Source organism: Hylobates moloch, unplaced genomic scaffold, assembly GCF_009828535.3.
Source record: "Hylobates moloch isolate HMO894 unplaced genomic scaffold, HMol_V3 SCAFFOLD_8, whole genome shotgun sequence".
NCBI lineage: Eukaryota > Metazoa > Chordata > Mammalia > Primates > Hylobatidae > Hylobates > Hylobates moloch.
The window spans coordinates 97,141,157-97,151,138 of record NW_026652283.1 but is presented as its reverse complement, the minus strand read 5'-3'; the positions used below and the strand labels follow the sequence as shown (position 1 = coordinate 97,151,138).

General features: G+C 47.9%; 1 protein-coding gene and 1 pseudogene across 1 annotated transcript in view; one reads left to right on the top strand and one right to left on the bottom strand.

The window, feature by feature from the left end:
- The first annotated feature begins 4,127 nt into the window (after nt 1–4,127).
- The window catches only part of CMTM8 (CKLF like MARVEL transmembrane domain containing 8), a 130,894-nt gene continuing 125,039 nt past the window's right edge, over nt 4,128–9,982 (top strand). Inside the window, exon 1 of the mRNA XM_032162224.2 lies at nt 4,128–4,567. Coding sequence (XP_032018115.1) covers nt 4,421–4,567 — 147 coding nt within the window. The 5' untranslated portion in view covers nt 4,128–4,420. The remainder of the gene's footprint in view (nt 4,568–9,982) is intronic.
- On the bottom strand, nt 4,601–9,495 carry LOC116473893 (small integral membrane protein 11-like; annotated as a pseudogene).

Below are 9,982 nucleotides of genomic sequence, written 5' to 3'. Positions count from 1 at the left end.
CTAATCCAGGATTTCACATTGTATTTCACTGTCAGGTCTCCTTAGTCTCTTTTAGTATGGAACGGTTCCTCAGTGTTTGTCTTTCATGAACTTGACACTTCAATAAACTGTCCCTCAATTTCAGTCTGTCTGCTCCCTCCTCATGATTAAATTCAGGTTATGCTTTGGTAAGAATATCACAGAAGTGATGTTGTATCCGTCTCACTACATCATATTAGGAGGTACACAATGTGATATCCCAAAGGTTTCTCCACTGTACAGTTCTGAATTTCAAAGGGAATATAGTATCTTCTGAAGATTTTGAAATGATATATCTTTTTGTTATTTTCTTTTTTACTTCTTTAAGAGATGATGTAAATATCCTTTTTCTCATCACACTTTCACCCACTGATTTTAACATCCGTTGATGATTCTTGCATGAAACTACCATAATTTAAAACTAGAATAACAGTGAAGAGAAACATAAACCTATGAAAATTACCTAAAAAATGGGAATGTCCCTTGGTCCTCTCTTTCTCAGAGAGCAGGTGGAAATCATAAGCTGTCCATTTATTTCTTTCAATTATTAATGAGTCCTGGGCTTCCACTGAATGGCCTGGGCCCTACAGACCTTTGAGAGTGCTGTGTCTCATAACTTTGGCTGGTTGGGTAATATGGCCTTGTGGCATCCATGTTTTAGACTCTGCATAAACCCTTAACCCTACACTCCATGCTAACAGATCTTAGATTTTTCTGTACCTATTTGCACAGGACCTGCTCATCCTGGCACATGTGGTATCACTTGGACTGTACCTGTTTCCATTTTCTTCTCCATTTTTACAAATCAAGTACTTCCCACAAGTCTCAGCTTGAAGCTCTCTTCTGCATTAAGTCATTATGGGGGCACAGGGCTTAGCTTTTCTTTTGACATTTTTCTGCACTTAAGAATGAAGCTTGGAGCCAGCATGGTGGCTCACACCTGTAATCCCAGCACTTTGGGAGGCTGAGGTGAGAAGATCACTTCAGTTTAGGAATTTGAGACCAGCCTGGGCAACAAAGTGAGACCTCATCTCTACAAAAAAATAAACGAATTAGCTGGATGTAGTTGCGCCTGCCTGTAGTCCCAGCTACTCAGGTGGCTAAGTGGGGAGGATTGCTTAAGCCTAGGAGGTCAAGGCTGCAGTGAGCTGTGATTATGCCACTGCACTCCAGCCTGGGTGACAGAACAAGATCGTGTCTCCAAAAAAAAAAAAAAAAAAAGTCTGGGCCTCAGCATTCGTTCAATACCTCCTATAGCAGGGGGCAGACAAGGAAGGGTAATTCATATCTCTTGAGAAGTTGTAAAAAGAAGTGTATAAAGTCAATGAATTCCAAAACAAAAAAGAAAATAACAAAGCTCATGGAAATCCAAAGAAATCACAGAAAAGGTGGCATTTAAAATGGGCCATGAAGACTGCAGACTGTGAGCTCTGTGTGAAGGTTGGAGGGTTTGTAGGCTAAGAGAAAAGCTGGCTATAGGCATAAAGTGGTCACACTTACAGAGATATATGCAAAGTGTATCTGGGGCTGAAACAGTATGCATTCTAGAGTAGTTAAGAAAAGGGATCAGAAGAGATAGGCTGAACTATCTTATGTAGGCCCTTATGCTGTGCACAGTGGTACCTTAGTCTGGGGTTTCAGGACAATAATTCTTGCAGGAAGATGGAAGGTGGACTGGATAAGGGTGTTATTAGAAGAATGGGCACCAATCAGTAGAGTTTCAGGTGGAAGATAATCACCCAAATGTAGGCAGCAGTTGGAAAGGGGCAGCTAGTTTTCAAGCAACCAGTGTATAATTTTTTCTCTGCAATTCTGAACTCCCAAAAGCTGAAAACCAAATTTTTTTCCTGAGTTTGCAGAAAACATATTTGGTAGAAAAACATAATCTAAACTGATGTGAAGCTATTTATTGTCTTTGTCTTTATCTCACCTAGATTAAAAGACAGCCACAATTCTTTACTGCTCCTCCCATCCACAGGTGGTATCTGTTTCCCCTCTGCATGACTCTGGCTGGCCTTGTCATTCATTGGCTTAGACCAATAGAATGTGGTGGAAATGAGTCTGTGTAGTCTTCAGGGCTGGGCCTTAAGAGATTTGCTTCTGCATTTGCCCCTCTCAGAAAGTCAGGCTGGTCTTGAACTCCTGAGCTCAGGCAATCTGCCCACCTCAGCCTCCCAAAGTGCTAGGATTACAGGTATAGTATATTAGAGTGTCACTCCAGACGTTACCAAAGGTATTATGTAATATATGGCACAGGCACATTTTACCTTTCTAAATTGAAAAACAAAATCTGAATTTAGAAATTCATCTGACTCCAAGAATTTTGAGAGAGGATTGTCCTTTGTATTACGGAAATAGAGTTGTCTAAACTCCATCTTTTACGTTCACTAAATGTCATGCATGATGCTTGAGTCTCCTCCAGCCATTTCATGTACCTCTTATGTCCCCAAACTCATTAACAGTTTCTCTAAAGCAGCAGCTAACTTCGGCATGCATCTGTGTCTTTTGGAGGGCTTGTTCAAACACAGCTTCCTGGCTCCACCCTCAGAGTTTCTGATTCAGTGGGTCTGGGGGTAGGGCTTGAGAACTTGCATTTTTGATAAGTTCCCAGGGAACTTACCTGCTGTTAGTCCAAGGACCACTTTGAGAACTACTGCTCCAGGGAAAAGTGCTATATTTTAAATTTTAAGAATTTATCCACCAGCCCGAGGTGCTTACCAAATGCACATGGATGGAATTTCTCCAAATCTGCATCTTTGCCATGCTTTTGAAGCCTTAACTTTTACTCCCAGAGGTCTTCCTGGGTAGGCCCTAGACTTGAAAGACACTAATTCCTTGTTTTATTTTATTACATTGTCGTTTTTGCTTTCTTCTCAGCACACTTGATAAGACACTGTGAAGAAAATGTCCCTTCTGATCTCATTTTTAACCTGTCTTGGAACAGATCAGCAGAAATGCCTTCACTGTGAATCAAAGATACCCTCGATTTATAGTCAAAGATTATTTCCTTTTCTGTTGGTGGCTTCCAGATAAAATGTTTCTTGCTACCCTTTCACAAAATAGAAAGAGGGACCAAGCGGAAGATAATCTTTTTGTTCAGAGGTCCATCTGTCAAAGCCTGCATTTTAGAGACGGCATTACTGAGGTCCAAAAAGTAGAGCCACGCGCTCTGGGTCATGCAGCCGATAAACGCAAGCACCCGAGCTCAGTTCTTCCCTGACTCTGTTACAAACTGCCTCCCTAAATGAGGACCCCCATCCCCTTCCCATGCCAGGAAAGCATAGCTCATTTGTCCTAAAGTTAACATTACACAAATCACACCTTTCAAGCCTTCTTGAAACATTTTTTTCCCCCCAAGGGTGACGGGACGGTCACGCTGATTCATCTTGGCCAGGGACCGCAAACATCTCCCCTCCTCCGGCCCAGGCGCCGTCACCCAGGCTCCACGGGTCCGCGGAACAGAGCCGCGGAGAGCGCCTGGAAGCGTCGCGCCCTCAAAGCCAAGCGATTAAGTTGGTTCCTCAAATTGTTCCCGACAGGAGGGGCAGGAAATAACACCGGGCTCTGGCGGCGGCCGCAGCAGGAGGGGGAGAAGCGCGGGCCGTCTCCCGGGCAGTGCTGACGGCCTCTCATCGATCTCGGGTCTAAGGTCCGGCCGGGTCATCATTCCTGCCGTTTCCCAACATTCGAGGTACCACATCACCCCTTACCTCCGTCGTCGCTCAGTCATTCCCTCCGCGCCAGTCCTGAAGCGGTGGAGTCCCTGGAGGCCTGGGTTTCCTTAAGCAGCCACAGTGCCCGCAGCCCCCGACCCGCCCAGGTGGAAGGAAAAGGTCAGTGGCGGCTGCGGACCTGGGCCAGGCGGGGCCTGACAGAGGCAAAGGACGGGAGGGGGAGCGGAAGACGGCCAGGAGGACCCCTGTGCCCTCTCCTCCGGGCCGCCCGCCAGGTTGCCAACCCAGCCACCCTGGGTGCTACGCGGCGCCTTCTTGGCCGCTGGGAGTCGGGCAACAGGTGAAGAGGGCGGGCGTCCCCGGCGCCTCCGCGGGGCGGTCCCTCTCCTGCCCGCCTCCTGCCCGCCCCTCTCCACGCCCCCTCCCCTCCTCCGGGCCTCTACCGCCTTCCCCAGCTGCCCGGCAGCCTCCCCTCGCTCGCTCTCCTCTTCCTCTAGGGCCCCAGCGCAGCTAAGGAGCCCGCGCACGGAGGCGCTAGGGGCGCCGCGCACTCGAGGGCACGCGCCGCGCCTGTACAGCCCCCGGCGGGCGCCCCCCTCGCGCCCCCTGCCCCGCGCCGGCCGCGTTCCCCTCCCCCGCGCCTGTGTCCCCAGGGCGCAGGGCCGCGCGTCCAGCCCCAGACCCGCCGGGGGTCCCTGGGGACGCGCCAGCCCGGCAGGGGCTCGACTATGGAGGAGGCGCAGCGCGCCCGCTCGCACACCGTCACCACCACCGCCAGCTCCTTCGCAGAGAACTTCTCCACCAGCAGCAGCAGCTTCGCCTACGACCGGGAGTTCCTCCGCACCCTGCCCGGCCTCCTCATCGTGGCCGAGATCGTGAGTGCCGGCGGGCCGGGGGTGGCGGGGGGCTCAGCTGGACCCCAGCGCGTGCTTCCGCCGTGTTTCTCGGGATGCAGCCTGCTCAGATCTTCCCGCGGGCTTTAGGGAACCGTTTTTACTCAGCCTCGCCTTCTTCCCAAAGTGTAAGACTCTCAACAAGGTCCAAGAAACTCGGGCTCTCCTGGGAAGAAAGGGTTGTGATCCTCAGGATGTCTTGCTGTGGGAGAAATTCAGCTTGTTGGGTCCTCTCGGTGGCGGCGGCAGATCCTGGGAGCAGGATGCTTGGCTTAGTGGCTATTGAGTTTGTGTTGAGTGTCAGGGACACCTGGTGCCTTTCTCACCTGATCTCCACGTGGATGACCTCCTCCCTGAAAAGAAAGCTTCCTAAGATCAGGGGAAGAGGAAAGGGCTTCTTTCTTTTCCTAATTATCTCCCTGGTAGTAACATTGAGGTGAGTCAGGAAAATTTTACTGAATAAAATCTGAGTGCCACAACCTATTTTAGGACCAAAGAGGTCTTTTGCATGGCGCTGTGCACATCCTGGTTTAGGCTCAGAACATTCGTGGGAAGGAGGAGGGCATGGGCGTTCTTCTCTCCATTGGAGGGCATAGAGGCTGAAAACTCACGTGATCTCCCCAGAAGTCCCAGCCAGTCCTTCATGGCTGAGAAAGGACTGGAGCCCTGTCAGCAGCTAGAGGTGGTCACTGTTTGAGTCTTCTTCGTGTACCAGGGTCTTGTCAAGCCCTTTAGATGTCCTCATACCCTCGTGTAATCCACACGACCACCCTCCCCTGTGAAGGCCTAGAGAGGGGACGTAAATCACACCGTGGATGGTGAAGCATGGATTCAAACCCAGGCCTGCCTTTCTGCAGGGCCCTGCTCATAACTGTGAACAGTTGAGACAGCTTCCAGCTGCCCCAGCAATGCCCTTCTGTCATCTCCCACAGACTTTTGTTAAATATTTGGGAATTGAAATCGAGCCTATGTGGGAGTTAGAGAATGGGCACGCCATCATGGTGCAGAAGTGACTGAAGACCTGGGCAGCTCCTTTAAGAAACCTGAAGTAAATCCTGTGTACCTCAAGTAGCTTGCTTGCTCCCCCAGTCTCAGATACCACCCGGACCTGCTCTATGAAGCCCCTGGTGGTCATAGTGCACATACGGTATGAGAAGTGTTGGCTTAGCTCCTCTCCCAGCTGGTTCCCTCAGCGGGTATTGAGGACTTCAGGAGACTCAAAAGCCAAAGGTATTGGAATCGCCTTGCAGGGCCTGGCTTTTAGGAGTTCAACAAATATTTGCTGTGCAAATGAAGGAGTTGGCAGGCTCCTCTGCTTCAGCAGCGCAAACAAAAGCTAAAATGACGGAGACAGGCCTTCTACCTTGGGGTGGATTTGGGCCAGGCATGAAATATAACGCCTTTGTTTTTTTTTTTCTGATTTATGATCAATATGCTCTGTGTATTGCACTTTTTCAGGAAATACAAAAGTGAAAGAAATGTAAATGGCCCACAATCCCATTACTAGAAATAATCACTGTTGACATGTTAGCATGTATCCTTTTAGATTTCATTAAGTTTTTTGAAAAAGATGGGAAAACGTATAAGCAAAATCACCCTTATTACTACTATAGTTTTTATTTTTGACAGAGCTAATTATGCATCTTTTTTGTTTGTTTGTTTTGTTTTGTTTTGAGACAGGGTTTTGCTTTGTCTCCCAGGCTGGGGTGCAGTGGCACCATCATGGCTCACTGCCGCCTTGACCTCTCGGGCTCAAGCGATCTTCCCATCTCAGCCTCCCAAGTAGCTGAGACCACAGGCATGCACCACCACACTTGGATAATTTTTAATTTTTTTCTAGGGACAGGGTCTCTCTGTGTTGCCCAGGCTGGTCTGAAACTCCTAGGCTCAAGCAATCCTCCTGCCTTGGCCTCCTAAGGTGCTGGGATTATAGGCATGAACCACTGCCCCACCTTATGCACATATTTTAAAGATTCGGTCCTACAGGGAGAAATGTAAGTTTCTCCCACTGTCTTCATCTCTTTGAGCTCTAAACAACGTGCTTATAATGCTGTTTTTTGGTGTTCCCTCACCCACCCAGTCGTAGACATTATCCATTGCCTTTCTACTCTGAAAGATGAGGCTTTAGCTGGGATGCCCTCTTCCCTGCCTCCAATTATTCATACCCTCTTCCTGTCTCCCAGTATAGGTCCAAACACTTATGATGGTTCAACTTAGGAATTTTCAGCTTTACAGATGTTGTAAAAGCATTATGCATTCAGTAGAAATCACACTTCAAATTTTGAATTTTGGTCTTTTCCCAGGCTAGTGATATTCGGTAGATATTTTTTCATGATGCTGGTCAGCTCTCAGTCACCCACGCCATCACCAGCGCAAACCACCCATCCTCTCCAGCATGCTGTGCTGCCAGGTGATTCTGCCAGCTGTAGGCTAACCTAAGTGTTCTGAGCACGTTTAAGATAGGCTAGGCTCAGCTATGATGTTTGGTAGGCTAGAGGTATTAAATGCATTTTTGACTTTGGATACTTTCCACTTAGGATGGGTTTATCAGGATGTAACCTCATTGTTAAGTCAAGGGGCATCTGTATAGTCTTCAGGTGATTTGGGTTAGATCAGCAGCCAGTGTTGACCTATGACACTGTAAATACCACTTACAACTGACCCACTGAGTAGACTATGAATGCTTTTCCTTTCCTGCCCAATTTCTTGTTTGCCCTGGTGTTAGTAATTCTCTTTTCTTGTTTCGTATTTCTCCAGATATTTAGTCACTAATTTAACCCGAGTTGTTTAAGTCTCCCATCAAGAAGCTGAGAGATATCGGGTATTCTGTCAGAATCGTCCTCATGACTGGCCTCTCTGGGAGCCTCTGGCCTGGTGGCCTGCACACACCTGGCCGACTCGGCTCTCCTGACCATCACTCTGAAGATTCTCTTCCTTTCTCTCCTGGGTTGGATCCTCTGCTTCCCATGTCCAGTGTCCTCTGTTTTGCTTTGCTCCCACTGGGGGGACACACAGCCTCTTGTAGTTTTCTAAGAATGCATGCATGTGGAAATGGAAATTTGCACCTTTCAGAGTATCTTGATTCTATACACAATTCCTAGTTCAACTAGGTAAAGAGTGTTAGATTGAAAATGTTTTTCTTCAGAATTTAAAATGTATTCTTTTATTGTCCTTTAGCTATTCTGATTTAATTTTGTTTTGTTTTGTTTTGTTTTGTTTTATTTGAGACGGTGTCTTACTCTGTCACCAGGCTGGAGTGCAGTGGTGTGATCACAGCTCACTGCAACCTACCCCTCCTGGGCTCAAGTGATCCTCCCACCTCAGCCTCCCAAGCAGCTGTGACCACAGGCATGGGCCACCATGCCTGGCGGCTGATTTTTTTGTACTTTTCGTAGAGACAGGGTTTCGCCATGTTGCTCAGGCTGGTCTCGAACTCCTGAACTCAAGTGATCTGCCCACCTCGGCCTCCCAAAGTGCTGGGATTATAGGCGTGGGCCACTGCACTCAGCTGTAAAAATTTTTATTTCAATTATTTATCTCCCTCTACCCCCCGACTTCTGGAAATGTGTTGAACCTTCTTTTTCCCAGAGATCTAAAATATCACAATGATGTGCCTTCATATGAGTGTGTTTTCTCCCAGCATACTGGGCACCTGGTGTGTTCTCTCAAATAAGGAAAATTCAGGTAAGTTTCAGGAGACTCCTCCCCATCTTTACAAAGGTATTTTAGTAAACAAAATACAATTTTTTTTTTTTTTTGAGACAGAGTCTGGTTCAGTTGCACAGGCTGGAGTGCAGTGGGTCTCATAATGTCACTCAGGCTGGAATTGCAGCAGTGCAATCCCAGCTCACTGCAACCTCTGCCACCTGGGTTCAAGCAATTCTGGTGCCTCAGCCTCCCAAGTAGCTGGGATTATAGGCGTGCGCCACCGCACCTACCTAATTTTTGTATTTTTCATAGAGACAGGGTTTCGCCATGTCAGCTGGGCTGGTCTCGAATTCCTGACCTCAAGTGATCCACCTGCCTCAGCCTCCCAAAGTGCTGGGATTACAGGTGTGAGCCACCTCACCCAACCAAAATAAAATGATGGCTCTTTTAAAAGTTTATCAAAATAAACATTTATACATTGTTGGTTGGGCATAGTGGTTCACACCTGTAGTCCCAGCACTTTCGGAGGCTAAGGCCGGCAGATTGCCTGAGCCCAGGAGTTTGAGACCAGCCCAGCCAACATGGTGAAACCCCATCTCTACTGAAAATACAAAAATTAGCCCAGCATGGTGCTGGGCATCTGTAGTCTCAGCTACTCAGGAGGCTGAGGCGGAAGGATCACTTGAGCCCAGGAGGTCGAGGTTGCAGTGAGCTGGGATTGCGCCACTGCATTCCAACCTGGGTAACATTGTGAGACCCCGTCTCAAAAAAAAAAAAAAAAAAAAAAAATCACATTCTTTTAAATTAAAAGTATAGGTTGGGAGTGTATTCTCGGACACATTTTTGGATAATTGTCTTCTCTTCTCAGCTGCAGTCCACTCAGACTGACTTTTACATTACGAATTCAGGAAGGCAGTACAGCTCACTATGGTTGAATGCATTTGACCTGTGTTCAGTTTCTGGTTCTGCTCTTCACCACGTACAGTGTGAGCCATTCTTTCAATTCGAAAGTATCTCATAGAGTTTTCAGGCCCCAAACAACACAGCTGTGCGTGAAATGCTTAGCAAAATACCCTGGATTACTCTTCAGTTATCTTCTTCTCTCATTGATGCCTCTCTTCAGCTTCCAGTTTTGCTGTTTTGCTTCCAGCCTTTTCCTTTGGTATATTTTAACTCCAGCAAATGCCAGACAGAGAATTAATGGTTTCTCTGCCAAGATATTATAGCAGCAGGGATGAGTATTCAAGCATCTTCCAGTTCATGGTAGACCAACTTTGAATTCACTCCTGATCAACATAGCTGTCCCCCGCCCCGCCCCAGACAAGTACATGAGGAGAGGGAGCTGTGGAAGTTCAGGTCCAGGGAGCTAGAAGGTTTGATAGTTTCTGGCTGCAGAACCCACCTGCACTTGCCCTGCACACAAACCAAGACCTTACCTAAGGAGTTTTTTTGAGACAGAGTCTCACTGTGTCACCCAGGCTGGAGAGTGCAGTGGCACAATCCTAGCTCACTGCAACCTGGAACTCCTGGGTTTGAACAATCCTCCCGCCACAGTCTCCTGAGGAACTGGGACTACAGACATGCACCGCCAATTCCCAGCTAATTTTTTTTTTTTTAGAGACGAGGGGGGGGTCTCACTATGTTGCCTAAGCTAGCCTCGAACTCCTGGCCTCAAGCAGTTCTCCTCCTTAGGCCTCCAAAAACACTGGGATTGCAGGCATGAGCCGTTGCGGCCAGAAGATTTTTGTT